At 42.3% G+C, this 19192-nt stretch overlaps 1 protein-coding gene across 11 annotated transcripts in view; it reads right to left on the bottom strand.

Annotated features, from left to right (window-relative positions):
• The window catches only part of ASXL2 (ASXL transcriptional regulator 2), a 175303-nt gene that overhangs the window by 53025 nt on the left and 103086 nt on the right, over positions 1–19192 (bottom strand). For 10 of the 11 annotated variants that reach the window (XR_011386742.2, XM_051843110.3, XM_008254662.5 and 7 more), the window contains one exon: positions 17228–17378. The exons of the other annotated variant lie outside the window; for it this stretch is intronic. Coding sequence is in view for 9 of the 10 variants with exons in the window: in XM_051843110.3 (XP_051699070.3) it covers positions 17228–17378 (151 nt within the window). In the remaining variant the exon portion in view is untranslated. The remainder of the gene's footprint in view (positions 1–17227; positions 17379–19192) is intronic. 11 annotated transcript variants of the gene reach the window in all.

Below are 19192 nucleotides of genomic sequence, written 5' to 3'. Positions count from 1 at the left end.
TAATGGATTGCCCAGCAGTTACCACACTTAAAATAAAAATATCTCATTTGTGATATATACTTGTAATGTGTAGTTGCATTCTATGTGAAAAAGCTTTTAAGATTTTGCCTGGCTGGCACTGCGGCTCACTAGGCTAATCCTCTGCCTTGCGGCGCCAGCACACGGGGTTCTAGTCCCGGTCAGGGCGCCGGATTCTGTCCCAGTTGCCCCTCTTCCAGGCCAGCTCTCTGCTGTGGCCAGGGAGTGCAGTGGAGGATGGCCCAAGTGCTTGGGCCCTGCACCCCATGGGAGACCAGGATAAACACCTGGCTCCTGCCATCGGATCAGCGCGGTGCGCTGGCCGCAGCGTGGCAGCCATTGGAGGGTGAACCAATGGCAAAAGGAAGACCTTTCTGTCTTCCTGTCTCTGTCTCTCTGTCTCTCTCTCCCCACTCTGCCTGTCCAAAAAAAAAAAAAAAAAAAGATTTTGCCTCAAAATTAATGAGCCAGTTCTGCAGTCTCTGGAAAAACCTGAAAATCTGCTTCCAAAAAGAATCTGGATCATCTCTTTTATTCTTGCTCTGACACAGCATTAAGAATGTGAGGAATGTTTGATCGCTAGACACAGGATTGTGGCTGGATTTCCTTGAAGAAGTTTCTGGGTGGGTCATTTTTTTGAGAGTTCTACTATAACTCTACTTCCATGAAAACTTATTATTTACACCTTGGTCACTAGTGGGCTCCATTGTTGTGTACCAAACTTATAAATTGAATTCTGGAAAATCTATCTCATTTAATCAAAGTTTTTAAAGCACCGTGGAAAAGTATGATTGTTTTAGAATCTTAATATCTCAGACTGAATTGGTATATTTGTTGCTTTTCCCCAAAGTAGGTTGACAAGTTTGCCCAGTTTATCATTTTTTAAAAATTTAATAGAGACAGAGAGATCTTCCATCTCTTAGTTCACCACCATCCCCAAATAGCTCAACTATTTGGGCAAGGCCAAAGCCAGGAGCCAGAAACTCCATCTGGGTCTCCCACATGGATGGCAGGGGCCCAAGTACTTGAGCCATCTTCTGCTGCTTTCCCAAGCCTATCAGCAGGGAGCTGGATCAGCAGCAGAGCAGCTGGGACTTGAGCCAGTACTCCAATATGGGATGCCAGCAACACAAGCAGCAGCTTAACCTGCTGTGTCGAAACACTGGCCATTTTATTGATTCATTTTGAAACCAATTCTTTTTTGTCTGTTAACTATTGTTTCTACATTTGAACTTAGTAGCTTCCATTTTATTTTTATTATAAATTCATTATTTTACTGTTGCATTTTTAGTTGTATGTTTATTTTCCTTTTATTAACAAGAGATATCTTGTTATTTATTTATTTATTTAAAATTCATTAATTTACTTGGAAGAGAGAGAGGGATCTTCCAGCTGTTAGTTTATTCACCAGATGGCCACCAACAGGCAGGAATGGGCCAGGTTGAAGCCAGGAGCTTCTTCCAGGTCTCCCATGTGGGTAGCAGGGACCCAAGCACTTGGGCCACCCTCTGCTGCTTTTTCTAGGCCATTAGCAGGGAGCTGAATCAGAAGTGGAGCAGCTGGGACTCGAACCGACACCCATATGGGAGACTGGCATAGCAGGCAGTGGCTTTACCCACTACACCACAATGCTGGCCTCTGTTTATTTTTTAAAAAGATATATTTGAAGGCCGGTGCCGCGGCTCACTAGGCTAATCCTCCGCCTTGCGGCGCCGGCACACCGGGTTCTAGTCCCGGTCGGGGCGCCGGATTCTGTCCCGGTCGCCCCTCTTCCAGGCCAGCCCTCTGCTGTGGCCCGGGAGTGCAGTGGAGGATGGCCCAGGTGCTTGGGCCCTGCACCCCATGGGAGACCAGGAAAAGCACCTGGCTCCTGGCATCGGATCGGTGCGGTGCGCCGGCCGCAGCGCGCCGGCCGCGGCGGCCATTGGAGGGTGAACCAACGGCAAAAGGAAGACCTTTCTCTCTGTCTCTCTCTCTCACTGTCCACTCTGCCTGTCAAAAAAAAAAAAAAAAAAAAAAAAAAAAAGATATATTTGAAAGTCAGAGTTACAGAAAGAGAGAGATAGGGGGCAGGGAGTGTCTTCCATCCACTGGTTAACTCTCCAGATGGCCACACAACAGTCAGGGATGGGTCAGGCCGAAGTCAGGAGACAGGAGCTTCTTCTGTGTCTGCCACGTGCATGGATGGCACGGGCCCAAGCACTTGATCATCTGCTGCTGCTCTCTCAGGTGCATTAGCATCAGCAGGAAGCTAGATGGGAAGGGGAGCAGCTGGGACACAAACCAGTGCTGCAATGCCAGCCCCAGTGGAACTTTAAATCAAAGTTTGATTCTTTTCTCATGTTAGACCTATAAGCCATCTGGAAATTTTCTGTATTGTGAAATAAGGATCATTTTTTATTTATTTCATTTGCCTCCCCCATTTGGATACCAAATTAAAGGAATGTTCTTTCCTTCACATCATTTCCTTCCCTTCATTGCCCTTTATGTCACAAGTCAAATGACCTTACAGATGTTTGGTTTCTGCACTCTTTCTGGTTCCATGTTTCCACATACCCCTTCTACAATCAATCAGCTGAGATTCTGGTTAAGATCACATTCTATCCATAAACTAGGCTGAATTCTGCTGACATGTTTACAGTACTGAGCCCTTCAGTCCTTGAATGTTGTATATTATGACATTTTGTGTAATTTATTTATTTTTTAAATATTTTTAAATATTTTTAAATATTTTTTTTATTTATTTGAAAGAGTTACAGGGAGAGAGGTCTTCCATCCACTGGTTCACTCCCCAGATGGCCACAATGGCCGGATCTGCGCTGATCCAAAGCCAGGAGCCAGGAGCTTCTTCCGGGTCTCCCACGCGGGTGCAGGGGCCCAAGGACTTGGGCCATCTCCCACTGCTTTCCCAGGCCGTAGCAGAGAGCTGGATCAGAAGAGGAGCAGCCAGGACTAGAACCGGCATCCAAATGGGATGCTGGCGCTTCAGGCCGTGGCGTTAACCTGCTGTGCCACAGCACCGGCCCCTTTTGTAGTTTATTTTATCAAAGCTATGCACAAAGTTTTTGCACATACTTTTTATTAATTTTTGACATTTTAAATTATGATGTGAATGACCTTAGAATTTTTTCATTTCGTAGTTGCTCACTGCTAATAGAAATAGTTAAGTTTCAAAAGTAGACTGCCAGTGTTTATGAGGAACCTGAGATTTTACCCTGTTTGTAAGCTAATAAGCCTCTTAGTGGTCCATGAATGTTGACAGAAGATATACAATTCCTGGATCTAAGAAAAAAGGATTTGATTACTCACAGCATAGCAAAGCAGTGTGAGTATCACCATCCCTTCTGTGTCAGTTTCCCTATACCCTCCCATCGCGCATTGGCAATGAGATATAGGTTCAGGTGCATGCTACTTGCGCAGTGGGTTTGCATCTCAGCCAAGAACACTGAGCTTAAGGGATTCACTGTTTTTATAGGAAGCAGAAGTAAGCACACATTGCCTGGTATGAAACACTGCCTCATTTCAAGATTTCTCACTATAAACATAACCTTGAGAGACAGCATGGATAAGGAGTGACCAGGGGCTTGCAATCTGAACATATCCAGTAAGTACCTGCAACAAAGCCAGGGTCCAAGGTAGATCTCTGGTGGAACAAGAAGGCCATGCCAAGATGGCCACTGTCAAGCAAGTGTCAGTTACCAGGAATGGCTTTGAAACCTACCTGGCAACGGAGCCTGCCTGGCAACAGGCTGTGATTGGTTAGGGCATAAACCGCCCCTTGACCGGACTGGCTGTCTTGGCTATATAAGCTGTTGTACCAACTGAAATAAACGAGTCTGCTGGCTGCTCACCTCTAGCCTGCTTTCACCCTACTCCCGGGGTCTGTGTGGTGACTCTGCGCCTCTTGCACCCACCATGCTCCTCCTCTCAGAACGAATCCACCACAACAGATCTCCCCTCCCAGCACTGACATTGTATGCAACAATATTACTAACTTTTAAAATGTGATGATTTACACACAGCCTTATTCTTAGAACTGTCTACCTATGCAAACATATGTTTTATTAATAATGGGAGGTGTCTTCTTCTTTCCTTTTTTGCCATGTTATAATTTGCTAGGGCTTCTAGGAAAGAGCAGAATAAAAATGTTCATGTTAATAATTCTTTCCATGCTTTATCTTATTGCAAAACTGAGTGTTATGACATTTTAAGAATGAGCTTGACTACACAGTAGGTTGTTTGCAGACACTATCAGATGAAATTAGTTCTCTTCTCATTTTTAGCATGCTATTTTAGCATTTTGTTATAAACAGATGAACTGTTGTCAGTGCCTTTTCTTCACCCACTGAGATGATATTTTTCGCTTTATCCTGTTTATGTAGTAATCCAGCTTCATGCTCCTAGGAAAAACCAACTTGGTCATGGTGTATTATTAAAACTATATATCACTAGATTCGATTTACTAATACTCCAAATTTATTTATTTATTTTTGTTTTATGGAGGAGAAATATTTGTTAGTATTCTCCCTCAATAATGTCCTTGTCAAAATGTGGTATCACAAAACAAGTTGGTAATATTTTCTGAGTTTTGGTTCTTTGAAAAAATTTGTGTAATATTGTTGTTTTCCTCCCTTAAAAACTCTGGGATTATTCGCTAGAAGACATTAGCTGGGCTGAGAAATTTCTTTGTAGAGATATTTTATCTTGAGTTAAAGCTTAACATAAATATGTGGAAAATACACAGGTCATAAATCTGTATCTCATATGCCGGATGAGAATATGTGCCAGAATAAATGAATGCTTAGTACAATTCCTTGACCTTGGGAAAAACTCTATTAGTCCAGGTAGCACTTACATTAGCTTATATTCAATGAATGGCAAAGTGTTAGTTCATACCATCTGTACAGCTCTGAAAAACTGGGTAAATAAAAAGTGAGTGTTGTGGTTCAAATTGTGTATCCCAAGAAAGATAAGGTGAAATCCTAATTCCTGGTACTTCAAAATGTGAACTTGGAAACAAGAGTTATTACAGAGATAATTTAGCTAAGATGAAGTCATATTGGATTAAGGTAAGCCCAACCTAATGCAACAAAACTAGTGTCCTTTTGAAGACATGAAGACATAGGAAGAATGCTATGTGAAGAGGCAGAAATTGGTGTGATGGATTGATGAGCCAAGGATTGTCAGATGCCAGAAGCTAGGAGACAGGGACAGAATTGCTTCTTCATCAGAGACTTCAGAAGCAATCAACCCTGCTATAATAACACTGTGATTTCTGACTTCTAGTCACCAGAACTGAGGGAATAATTTTTGCTTTTAGCCACGGAGTTTACGATTTTTAAGTTTATTTATTATTTATTTTCATCTGCTTGAAAGGCAGAACAAGAAAGGAAGGATGATATCTTCCATGCACTGGCTCCATTTGGGTCTCCTGCGTGAGGACCAGGGGCTCAAGCATTTGAGCCATCATCTGTTTCCCAGGTTGTATTAGAAAGGAAATGAATTAGAAGCAGACCAGCTGGGACTTGAACCAGCACTCAGACAAGAGATACAGGTGTCCCTAACCCACTCTGCCACAAGAGCTGCCCTGGTAATTTTTAAATGAGTGTCCTATGGAATTAATACAGGAAACAAAGTTGATTTCCCATGACAATAAGAAAAGTGCCAGTGACATTTATTTTTTAACATTTTATAGTTCATCATCTCTGCTGCCATAACCTTTTTTTGGTAAAGATTTTAACCATCTTATTTGGTGCCATCTGCTTTCACTGTGGGGTTTTATGGGCAATTTCCCACCTAGTTTTACTGAAGATGTTGCCCATCAGTATTCCCTTTTGCTATCATAATTATACTATCTTGAAATTGGGGTAGATCCAAAGCCTTCTCCATGACTTTTACTAAGTCGCTTCTCTTTTTTTGTATTTGAAATGAAGGATTTTGATGAATACTGCTTTAGTGGAGAGGTGGCTCACTGGAGGGGCCATATTTTTAATGTTCAATTTTTTAAAAATTATAAAGGAGTTGCAAACTCACAAGATAGCTGCAAATACAATACATGGGTATTTTTTCCTGAATCCTTGGAGAGCTACGTTGCTGAACTAAGAATGAAATGCCCTATTTTTTTTTTTTTTTTTTTTTTTTTTTTTTTGACAGGCAGAGTGGACAGTGAGAGAGACAGAGAGAGAAAGGTCTTCCTTTGCCGTTGGTTCACCCTCCAATGGCCGCCACTGCAGCCGGCGCACCGCGCTGATCCGATGGCAGGAGCCAGGATCCAGGTGCTTTTCCTGGTCTCCCATGGGGTGCAGGGCCCAAGTACCTGGGCCATCCTCCACTGCACTCCCTGGCCATAGCAGAGAGCTGGCCTGGAAGAGGGGCAACCGGGACAGAATCCGGCGCCCCAACCGGGATGAAATGCCCTATTGTTCCAAACACTTTACTGTAAGGGTCAACACATTTTCTAACGAACATCTAAAACAAAGAATGGATAAAAATAAAAAGAGGGTAAAGATAGGATAAATGATTCTAAATATGAAGAAAACAGTAGTTGCAAAGCTGGTATCTGACAATGAATAATTAGGGGCAAACATTTAAATAATCAAAAGCTTAAATGCATAATGAAAATAGAAGAGATGATCAAAGCTATTAAAATTATGCAACACAGCAAATTTTATAAAGCAAAATCTTGTGGCAGGCATTTGGGGCAGTGGCTAAGATGCCACCTGGCACACCCACATCCCCTATCAGAGTACCTGGTTCATGTCCTGGCTTCTCTTGTTGAGATCCAGGTTCCTACTAGAGACAACAAGTGATGGTCCAAGAACTTGGGTCCCTGCCACCCACATGGCAGTCCTAGGTAGAGTTCCTGGCTCTTGGCTTTGCTCTGATCCAGCCCTGGCTGTTGTAGACATTTGCAGAGTTAAGCAGCAGATGGAAGATCTCTCTTTTTCAAATAAAATGAAAATGAATAAAAATTAAAAATGAAAACAAAGGAGCTGGCAGTGTGCCACAGCATGTAAAGCCACCACCTGCAGTGCCGGCATTCCATATGGGCACTAGTTAAGAATCCCGGCTGTCCAACTTCTGATCCAGCTTCCGGCTAAAGCACCTGTGAGAGAAGTGAGGGACAGCCCAAGTGCTTGGGCTCCTGTACCCACACGGGAGACGCAGATAGAGCTCCTGGCTCCTGGCTTCAGTCTGGCCCTGCCCTCGCCATTGAGGCCATCTGGGGAGTGAACCAGCAGATGGAAGGCCTCTACCCACTCTTTGTTTTTGCCTCTCCCTCTTGGTAACTCTGCCTTTCCCTTTCAAATAAATAAAGAAATCTTTTTTTTTTTTTTGGACAGGCAGAGTGGACAGTGAGAGAGAGAGACAGAGAGAAAGGTCTTCCTTTGCCGTTGGTTCACCCTCCAATGGCCGCTGCAGCCGGCGCACTGCGGCCGGCACACCGCGCTGATCCGATGGCAGGAGCCAGGTGCTTTTCCTGGTCTCCCATGGGGTGCAGGGCCCAAGCACCTGGGCCATCCTCCACTGCACTCCCGGGCCACAGCAGAGAGCTGGCCTGGAAGAGGGGCAACTGGGACAGAATCCGGCGCCCCGACCGGGACTAGAACCCGGTGTGCCGGCGCTGCAAGGTGGAGGATTAGCCTAGTGAGCCGCGGCGCCGGCCAAGAAATCTTAAAACACACACACACACACACACACACACACACACACACACTACAGAGATGCAGGGTGAAATACAGGAACATGGTAACACGAAGAAATGTTTACATCCCCTTTCAGTTGAAGATATCAGGCCAGTCAAGACAGTGGGTCCTTTTGAGGAAGGAGGAGTCATGATCAATAGACAGCATGATTAATGAGTATCTCTGCAGTGCTGGTAAAGAATCATTATAGTTAATTATTTATTCATGGGAGTAGAGTTACTTTCTGCTTTTAGTTTGGAAAAAACAAAAAAGGCCAAGATCATTTTATCGTTTTATAAGGCTGAAAAGTCAAGTAAACCATTGCTGTTTCAATATGGTCCATCTAATCCATTGCTATTCACATGCTACTCAATCCACAGACCAGTCTGCAACAAGATAAGTGTAAAACGAGAACAAACATTTAGATACTTTCATAGAAATTTGATATTTCTGGGCAATTCTTACTGCATTTTATAAAAACATCAGTCTGCAATAGACTGGGGGGAAAACTGGTCCCTTAGGATGAGTGATTTGAGTGTATCAGCTAATTAAGGATGCTAGCTGGTGACAGGTAGGGGATGAGTGAGAAGGGCATGAGAATGGTGCCAGTCAGAAAATAAGCAACCGAAGCATCCTAGGACTACATCTTCAAAAGGATTAAGATGATAAAAATAAAAGTCTGTTCAAAATAAACATTAAGGCTTCATTTTAAGTCTATCATAGTACCGTAACAATCTTTTCTTACAAAGTGACACTTACAGAAAAATAATCCCAACATTTCTCTATTATTAGCTTTGCTTCAAACAAAACAATGCCACAACTAATGTCATCATGTACCAAGGAAACACTGTCCACACAAATGATTGTCAATATCACAATGCAAATGAATTATTTTAACCTTTATGAGTTGTTAGGAATCTACTGAACTAACCTGAACACTACTGAATAGAAAAACAAAAAAACAGCATATTATTAATTCAGACATTTAACGGTTAAGAGAGTGAAATCAACAATACACAATCTTGTTCCTCTTGGTACATGGCTATGAAAATTTGAGTCTTCAGTGTTGTAATGTTCTCTCTGATCCTTCCTTTAGCTTTCCTAAGAAAGAATCTTCTTAATCTCTAAAAAAATTATTTTTGAGAGGCAGAGAGACAGACAGAAAGACAAGACAGACACAGAGCTTCCCATCCTTTGGTTCATTCCCCAAATACCAGCAACAGCTCAGACTGTGCGGGGCTAACGCAGGAAGCCAAGAACTAAATCCAGGCCTCCCACGTGGGCAGCAGGAATCCAGCTACTTGAGTCACCACCTGCTGCTTCCCAAGGTGTAAATAACAGCAAGCTGGAATAGCGGCAGAGCTGGGACTCAAACCCAGGCACTCCCACATGGATGAGGGCACCCAAGCAGCATCTGAACTGCCATACCCAAGGCCTGTCCCAGTTAACATTTCTTTCCTTTCCACAATACAACTTGTCATCGTTGTCTTCTTTTTTTTTTTTTTTAAAGGTTTATTTTATTTATTTGAGAGGTAGTGTTATAGACAGTGAGAGGGAGAGACAGAGAGAAAGGTCTTCCGACCACCGGTTTACTCCCCAATGGCCACAATGGTCAGGGCTGCGCCGATCCGAAGCCGGGAGCCAGGAGCTTCTTCCAAGTCTTCCCACCCTGGTGCAGGGGCCCAAGCATGTGGGCCATCTTCTGCAGCTTTCCCAGGCCACAGCAGAGAGCTGGACTGCAAGAGGAGCAGCCAGGACTAGAACCGGTGCCCATATGGGATGCCAGGACCACAAGTGGAGGATTAACCTACTGCACCAACGTGCTGGCCACACAACCTGTCTTCTTTAGTGATTAAACTCTCAAGGGAATGACAGTATCAAAAAACTTTCTATAGCTCATACAATACTTAATAAAGTAAACTTATTATCCCTTCTCTACTGCTGCCATAATATGATAAATATTAACACATCTATCTTTTTACATCATTTGCTATTATCTGTTTATTTTTCTATATCTGAGAAAACTTCTATATGTTGAAAAAACTTTCAGTATGTAGGCCACATCTCATTCCAATTTGTTTCCCAAATATCTTGCAAATAGTACATTGTGGAGAAAGAAAGAGTATATCAAGAAGTTTAAACAGAGATGTTACTTTGGTTATTGTAAATAAAATATTAAATAAAATTACTTAAAATATAAAAAGATTAAAACAAAAGAGCTCTTAAACAGAAATGTGACTGTGGTTGTTGTAAATAAACTACTGGATTGAACAAGTTTTCAAGATTATAACTGGTCCTCCAATGTGGAATGCTCAACAGAGTAAAATAAAAGAACTCACTTTTTTTCTTTTTTTTACAGGGAGAGTGGACAGTGAGAGAGAGAGACAGAGAGAAAGGTCTTCCTTTTTGCCGTTGGTTCACCCTCTAATGGCTGCTGCAGCCGGCGCACTGCGGCCAGCGCATCGCATTGATCCAAAGCCAGGAGCCAGGTGCTTCTCCTGGTCTCCCATGGGGTGCAGGGCTCAAACACTTGAGCCATCCTCCACTGCACTCCCTGGCCACAGCAGAGAGCTGGACTTGAAGAGGGGCAACCGGGACAGAATCAGGCGCCCTGACCGGGACTAGAACCCGGTGGGCCGGCGCCGCTAGGTGGAGGATTAGCCTAGTGAGCCGCGGCGCCGGCCGAAGAACTTACTCTTTAAAAAAAAATTACTTTATTAACTTGAAAGGCAGAGTTAGAGAGAGAGAGAGGGAAAGACAGATAGAGGTCTTCCATCTGCTGCTTGAACCAGTGCCCATATGAGCTGCCAGTGTTGCAGACAGAGGCTTTATCCTCTACACCACAAAGCCAGCCCAAATATGCTTAAAATGAAGACTGAAAAAACCCAGAATGGTTTCTCTTGAAGGTGAGGTTTTATTCTAACAGGCTTTCTAAGAGAAACTTCATTCCTCTAAGTAACAGACTTTTAGTTCTCTCAGTCCCTTCTTCCCATTCCAATACATTCTATTCCAAACTGGGCAGGCTGTGGTTTTGCCTATTTTCAGAGTTTCATAACCAAAATGGGAAAGGCCATTCCTGCACACCTTTCCCTGCTTCTGGATTCTCGCTGACTCTCCAAGCCCTAACAGCGTCGTCAGCTTGAACACAGCACAGAACACCTCCATCTAACTCAGCCATCAGCAGGCACCTCAGAGGAAAAGAGATCACCTCCCAGAGAGCTCAGCCCACCGAGTTAAGTGTGCCGAAAGGGGCCCGGCCCCTCGTATACCTCCCAAGAGACGTAATCATCCTCCTTCAGTGACTCCACACAGATATTAGAGGGCAAGTGGATTCATGGCATGTCAAGTAACTATGGACACAACATACCAAATTGCTGACTTAAAGTGATTCTTAATAAGCAGTAATTTTAACATTAATTTATGTTCCCAGAAATAATTAAGATGCCTTATAATAAGCGAAAAGCTGCATTTCTCATAATTAACTTTTTGTAAAGTACTCTAAAAGCATTCCAAAAACCCAACAAAACTTTTCTTTTCTGAAGATAAAAATAATAGTCCTGCAGTTACTTCATGCTGCAATATTTACATTTTATTTCTAGGGAAAAGAGAATTTATTTAGCTATGATCATAAAAAAGCAAAAAATCATTGATTTTAGTAATCACTTTTCTGGAGTTGTTCCACCTTACCTCGGCTTGGGATTCCATAAAGCTCTTCTCTGAACATTGTTTCCTGTCTGAAAACTACAAACTTTTAAGTTCTTCCCACTTTACATAAAAATCAATAAACTAGTTTTAACATTGGACTGAGTTTCAAAGTTCTGTTCTCTGTTCCTAATCTGGCTGAAATGTATCCATATATCAGGAGACTTTCTATAGATTTTCAACCAGAAGCATCAATTTTGCTGTCAGAGCTCTTTATTTGCATACATAAAAGGAAGTGGGTTTTGATACTTATCTCAGAGTTCTTCCTGTCTTACAAAGCATTTGAAATAAAGTGATGTCAGATTGAGAGTAAAAGCCCTAATGGAGAAAGGAATAAGCAGGCTTTGCTTCACTTGTATTGACAACTGCAACTGACTGAGAGCTTCTCAGCTGTGTGCTGCTACGATCCCTGCACACTACCAAGCGGCACTTTGATTAGTACTGAACTATATTTTTTATTTTTTTATTTTTTTATTTTTTGACAGGCAGAGTGGACAGTGAGAGAGAGAGACAGAGAGAAAGCTCTTCCTTTTGCCGTTGGTTCACCCTCCAATGGCCGCTGCAGCCGGCATGCTGCGGCCGGCGCACCGCGCTGATCCAATGGCAGGAGCCAGGTGCTTTTCCTGGTCTCCCATGGGGTGCAGGGCCCAAGCACCTGGGCCATCCTCCACTGCACTCCCTGGCCACAGCAGAGAGCTGGCCTGGAAGAGGGGCAACCGGGACAGAATCCGGCGCCCCGACCGGGACTAGAACCCGGTGTGCCGGCGCCGCTAGGCGGAGGATTAGCCTAGTGAGCCGCGGCGCCGGCCAGTACTGAACTATAAAAACATCTAAATATACCTAAAATGTACATGGTGTGTACATGCCTTACGTATCAGCCATGCAATACAGATGCATATTCAGTGAGAGACTACATTATTCTTCATTACTGGTAGCTTGGCATTCATCCAGTTCTTGAGAATATCCAAGCTGCTTAAGTAAAAATGAACTACAGGTGACAAAATGTGCATCTCTCACCTCACCTTCCAACCTCTTCTCCTCTCAGCTGTATAAACTACTTCCAACTAGAAAATAATCTTATCTTAATAATAATAAAATCTTATCTTGTACTAACTGAGAAAAAATACTGTGATGGTCTCTTGGGGCTTCAACTATGATGTAGTAGGCGGAGACTCAGCCTGTGACACCAGCATCCCATATGGGCGCCGGTTCCAGTCCCAGCTGCCCCACTTCTGATCCAGCTCTGCTATGGCCTGGGAAGCAGTGGAAGATGGCCCAAGTCTTTGGGCCTCTGCACCTGCGTGGGAGACCAGGAGAACCTCCTGGTTACTGGCTTAGGATTGGCGCAGCTCTGGGCATTGTGGCCATTTGGGGAGTGAACTCTGTCTCTCTCTGTCTGTAACTCTGACTCTCAAATAAAAACATTAAATCTTAAAAAAAAAAAAATTTATAATCTCTACAAGAGGAATGAATCAAAGGTAGCTCAAAAACAACTTAAATGGATCCAATTTTAAGTTGATATTACTTTGTTGTTTTAAATTTATTTATTTGAAAGGCAGAGTGACACAGTGTAACACACAGAGAAAGAGAGACAGACAGACAGACAGACAGACTCATAGAGAGAGCAAAATCTCCACCTGCTTCTTCACTGCAGAAATGGCTGCTATAATCTGGGCTGGGCCAGGCCAAAGCCCGGAGCCAGGAACTCCATTAGGTCTCCCATGTGGGTGACAGGGACCTAAGTACTTCAATCATCACCCACTGCTTTCCCAGGTACATTAGCAGGGAGCTGGACCAGAAGAAAAGCAGAGCAGCTGGGATTAGAACTGGCACTCTGATATGGGATGCCAGCATCACAAATAATAGCTTAACCCACCATGCCACAATGCCTGACCCTTACTTTGTTTTGTTTTTTGTTTTTTTTTTTTTTAATTTATTTTTATTTTTTGACAGGCAGAGTGGACAGTGAGAGAGAGACAGAGAGAAAGGTCTTCCTTTTGCCATTGGTTCACCCTCCAATGGCCGCCGCGGCCGGCACGCTGCGGCCTGCACACCGCGCTGATCCGATGGCAGGAGCCAGGTACTTCTGGTCTCCCATGGGGTGCAGGGCCCAAGTACTTGGGCCATCCTCCACTGCACTCCCTGGCCACAGCAGAGAGCTGGACTGGAAGAGGGGCAACTGGGACAGAATCCAGCACCCTGACCGGGACTAGAACCCAGTGTGCCGGCGCCACAAGGCGGAGGATTAGCCTAGTGAGCCACGGCGCCGGCCTACTTTGCTGTTAATGTCTCCTATTTCATACAGCGTGTAGGGCAAGTTTACGTTACTCAAATCTACTTATTAAGCCACAGACAACAGGGTTCTTAGATGTTCCCACAGCACAATACACTGATCTCAAGTTCCCAGAGCTAGTCACTGAATGTTAGTTTTGAGCAGAACATTGGCAAGCACAGAGCACCAAGTCACCACTCCAAACAGGTACTGTGATGCATGTGGCTCTTGAAAAGTGAGGGCCACTCCCTATAAGTAAACTCCCAGGCAGGGATCAGGTTCCCAGTTTATCAGACTGACCTCCTTTAATATTCAATTCCCTGTGTCCAACCCATTCAGAAACATCCATTTTGCTGTTTCCCTTGCCTGATGCTTGGTTCCTAATTTTACAGCTATCCTTTGCAAGCATAAGAAGAAAAGCTTAAGTAGAGAACAAACAGTGAATATATAAAGCCCTTTATTCTTCCAAAAATGGGTGCTTAGAGGACCCCAGCAAATGGAGGGCCCTGGACCACACCACCTTTCACTACTGACCAGGACTATGCTAAAACTATACACCAAGAAAACTGGTGAGGAGCCTCCACCTTGTCTTGTTTTCATTCCACTTGTCTCTAACAACTGAGGTGGCTCTCAAAATGGTGTGAAATTAAAGCTGGAATCCTCTGTTTGCAAAGTTTGTTCAAACTGCAGACATAGAAGCTATACCAGAGAGCAAAGCAGGCTTCACCAGTTCCAGCAGCTCTCCCAGTTCTTTTCAGGAGTACCTCACACATTAGCTCAGGGAAGGGAAGGAATCAGAATGTTCTGATTCAGACACATTATCAATTCTGAAGGGACTTAAAATGGAACATGCTAGTATTTCAGAAAATATAATCTTAGCTTTTAAATCCAAAGCCAGCTCACTGATTACTCAAAGGACAGGGGCTGGCATTGTGGTGTAGCAGGAAAAAGCTGCTGCCTGCAAAGCTGGCATCCCATGTGGATGCCAGTTTGAGTCCTGGATGCTCCACTTCCAATCTAGCTCCCTGTTAATGGCCTGAGAAATCAGTGGATGATCGCCCAAGTACCTGGGTCCCTGTCACACAAGTGGGAAACCCAGAAGAAACTCCCAGCTCCAGCCTGGCCCAGTGCTGGCCATTGTGGCCATCTAGGGAGTGAACAAGCAGATGGAAGACCAATCTCTCTGTCTCTCCCTCACTCTAAGTTAACAGGATATTCAAATTGAGGAAATCCTGGAATCTCAATTTTGTTCTGGAATATCACTTTGTCAGTCTTTGTAAAGGAAGCAGGCTTAAAATTTACCTGGCCATGTATACCAAATTATAAACAGTGGGATAAAAAAGATTTGCCATCTTCAAACAAATTCTGAGAAGAACCTACAGAACCATTAGCAGGAATAAGTAATTATGTGACCTTAATTGGAAAATCCATTCCAGCAAAGCTGCAGCAAACAAACACATCATTCCTTAAAGAAAGCTTTTTGGGTGAGCGATGAAGCAGACACCAAACGGGATAAGAGCAAAGACCAGCAGACTAAGCTTAATGTTTGCTAGCAGAAATGAAAGCATTCTTTTCCTAGTAAGGAGACAGTTGTTAAAGCAATAAATGCTTGAAGTTTAGAAGGGAGGATTAGAGTGACAAATAAAATAAGAGCATCTTTAAAAAGCCCATGGATGGCCAACAGCTAAGAAGAAACCCAGGTACTATACAAAGTGTTGTTCAATCTGGTAAACACTAACTACTATTGGCTATTTAGAGCTCAATTACAAATACAGTTCCTATCTGGACATCCAGATGCAAAAAAGAAAAAAAAAAAAACACCTAAACACAGATCTCATACCTTTCACAAAAATTAACTCAAAATGTATCACAGAACTAAATACAAAACAAATTTAGACCTCCTAGAAGATAACATAGGAGAAGGTCTGCAAAAATCTCAAAGGCACAACCCACAGTACATAAGCTAGACTTTATAAAAATTCAGAATATCAAGGGCCAACATTGTGGCATATGGGTTAAACCACTGACTGCAACGCTGCCATCCCATATGGGCACTGACTCAAATCTCAGCTGCTCCATTTCCTATCCAGCTCCCTGCTGATGCACCTGGGAAAGCAGCAGCAGATGGCCCAGTGCCCGGGCCCCTGTACCCAAGTGGGAGACCTGGATGAAGCTCATGGCTCCTGGCTTTGGCCTGGCCCAGCCCCAGCCACTGTGGCCATTCCTCTCTGTAACTCTGCCTTTCAAATAAAATAAAATCTTTTTTAAAAAAAATTCAGAATTTCTGCCCTATGACAGAAACTGCCAAGAAAACAAAAGAACAAACCACAGATTAGAAGACTATATTTGAAAAAAAAATCTGATAATATGTACTGATAAGGACTGTTACCCAAAATATACAAAAAACTCTTACAGTGCAATAATAAAAAAAAAGCCTTGACCTAAAACAATATACAAAAAGATGCTTCATAATCCATGATTATCTAGGAAATACAAATTAAAACAACAATGATATACTTATTAGAATGGCCAAATTCCAGAACACTTAATACCAAATGCTGATAAGAATATACAGCAACAAGAACCCGTATTCACTGCTGGAGGGAATGAACAACAGTACAGCTACTTTGCAGAGAGTCTGGCAGTTTCTTACAAAAGAAAACATACTCTTACCATATGATCCAGCAAGCACACTCCTTGATTGTTCCTCAAAAGAACAGAAAATACTCCACACAAAAACTGCACACAGATGTGTATAGCAGCTCTATTCATAACTGCCAAAACTTGGAAGAAATCAAAATGTCTTTCATTATGTGAAGAAACTCTGCTACATGCAGATGGTGGAATGCTAGTCCACACTCAAAAGAACTGAGCTATCAAGTCATGAAAAGACATAGAGGAATCTCAAATGTGTATTACTAAATGAAAGAAGCCTCTCTAAATGACACTCTGGAAAAGGCAAACTTTGGAAATAGTGAGAAGATCAGTGGTTGCTAGGGGTTAAAAGGGAGGGAGAGATGAACAGATGGAGTACAAGGATTTTTAGGGCAGTGAAAATATTTTGTATAAAATTCTAATAGTGAATACATGTCATTTTATATCATGCATTTGTCCAAACCCACAGGATGTCAACACCGAAAGTAAACCCTAATCTAAACTATGGGCTCTGAGTGATATTGGTTGCCAATCTGAAGGAGATCTTGATGGTAGGGGAAGCAGTGTATGTGGACGGGACAGGGGCATGTGGAAAAATCCCGGTACCTTCTGTTCAATTTTGCAGTGAACCTAAAATTGCTCTTAAAAATAAAGTATTTTTAAAAAATTCCTTGGTCATATTAGCCATATTTCCAGTGTTTGCTAGGCACACATAGCTAGTAGCTACAGTGTTGTGAGAGACAATATAAATACAAACATGTCTGTGGTTGCACAGTACTGGTCCAGAGGGTAAAGGAAAGAGACTGACTGGGCTGGGGGATGGGAAAACAGGAACTACTAACAGGCACTGGTCCTAGAGCAATCAGTACTTTATTGAAGGATCAGGTGGATTTACCTTTCCTTTTCCACCTGCTCTTTTTTCCCTCCTTGTTGCTGCCACCATCACTGCTGCTGCTGCTGTTCTCAGAACTCTGGGAATCTGACTGACCATCACTGCTTTCTTCTGAACCTTCTGATAGCTCTTTCACCCCATCCGGCACATCTTTCTGCAAATGTAGGCATCCAATTAGGATTAATCATTACCATTTCAGCAAATAGGAATTAAATTTCTGATAGTCAATGTTGCAATTTAATTGCACTGATTAACTTTAGCATTATCAGGTTCAGGAACAGAGCCAGCAATAATTATAAGACTCAGTAACAGAGCTAGCAATATTTTCTGAATTCCTGTAGTTTCTGTTTTTGGGTCAAATAAACTAATGTTTCTATCTCCTCTCAAAGATTAAAAAGTATATACACAATATTCATATACAGGTACAACACACAAGATAAATTTAGACAAAAATTAGGTAGATGAAAATCCAGGTAAGTGATGAAATTTTCAAGAATTGTAAAAAAAAAACCTATATAATAATTTTGTTAAATATATGTACATGTGTTTGTGTGTGTGTGTAAGTACCACCGTGTATTCTGAATTCAACTACAGAATGAGAGTACTGACACTTAAGAAATAGTACATTATTTAAATCTAATTGGTTCCTGGATATTGGTTAGTAAGACGCAAGCGTCAAATTAAAATAATTTTTAAAAATATCACATGAATCTCTCTGGTTTCCATACTTAGTTAATGAGAATACTAATCAAAAAGGATAACTCTGTCAGCTTAGTACTTAAGAGATGTAACAGCTTAGTTTCAAGATCAAAGACAAGGAAAAAAGATTTTCTGGCTTTATCTTCCTAACTGTGCAGCCTTGGTCAAAGACTCGCCTTCTCATGCCTCAGTTTCCCTGACTCTAAGGTGGAGGTAACAGGAACAACTTTAAAAGATCTTTATGAAACAAAATGAGCTAATTACTATTAAATGCTTAAAACAGTGCCTGGCTTAAGAATTCAGTAAAATATTAGCTACTGTGTATTTATGTAGTATATAAAAATATAACATTTAAAGGCATTTGTGGATGCTATTTCTAAGTTATGTAACTATGGGTGGTTCTTCCCTCCACTATTTTATTCCCTACATAGTTGACTTTTATAATCAGATTAAAAAACAATTCTGGCAAACACAAAATGGCAAGGGACATTAGAAAAATAGAAAACATTTATAGCATTTTGAATGGGTAAAAGAGGGGGTGAAATGAATCTAGAATTTGAGCCGTGACCAGTTGATTCTGGAGGAGTCAAAGGTTAAAAAAAGATAATTCTATTTCAGATACTTGTTAAACCTACAGGTCAAGATATCTGTGTGCCAACTGATTGTATAAAAGCTACTGTGCATTTTGAAGAACAGAAAAAGAAGGGGTTTATATTTTACCAACCCTCTTAGTTCAGGACCTGAAACTCCTCCACACAACCATAACCACCTTTTCCTCTGCTTTCTCCTTAAATCTATCTATCTGATTTATCTTCCTAAACATGGATTTGACCATGCTATTGAGAAAAACCGCTGCCATCTACTCCCACACACACAGCAAACTCCTCTGTGAGGCTGTCAAAGGACTCCATTGATCAGAACCTAGTGGTTACACTATCCTAACCCCTTAATACATAAGTCCACATGCAGATTATAGGCTCTACTTTCACATACATTCTGATCCTTTTGTCTGTGCGTTTGCTTAAGCTATTCCCATGTCCTGGAAGGCCTTTCCTCACATTACTTATCTGTCAAAGTCCAGCTCATCTTAAGAGGATGACAACAAAATACTAGCTAGACACCTTTAGTCAAAATCAACTTTTATTTCTCTTCACGATCACAGAACTTCATAGCATAGTGTTTTGTGAGTATGCACCTATCTCAATAAGCAGAATGTGAGCCTCAAGGGAGAAGCCACCACAGAGGACCCGTCTCTACAGGCTCCACAGT

Source organism: Oryctolagus cuniculus, chromosome 2 (assembly GCF_051225735.1).
Source record: "Oryctolagus cuniculus isolate XC-2025 breed Fujian yellow rabbit chromosome 2, ASM5122573v1, whole genome shotgun sequence".
In the NCBI taxonomy this organism is placed as follows: Eukaryota; Metazoa; Chordata; class Mammalia; order Lagomorpha; family Leporidae; genus Oryctolagus; species Oryctolagus cuniculus.
Note: the sequence above shows the minus strand (reverse complement) of the source record. Positions and strands in the feature narration are given on the sequence as shown.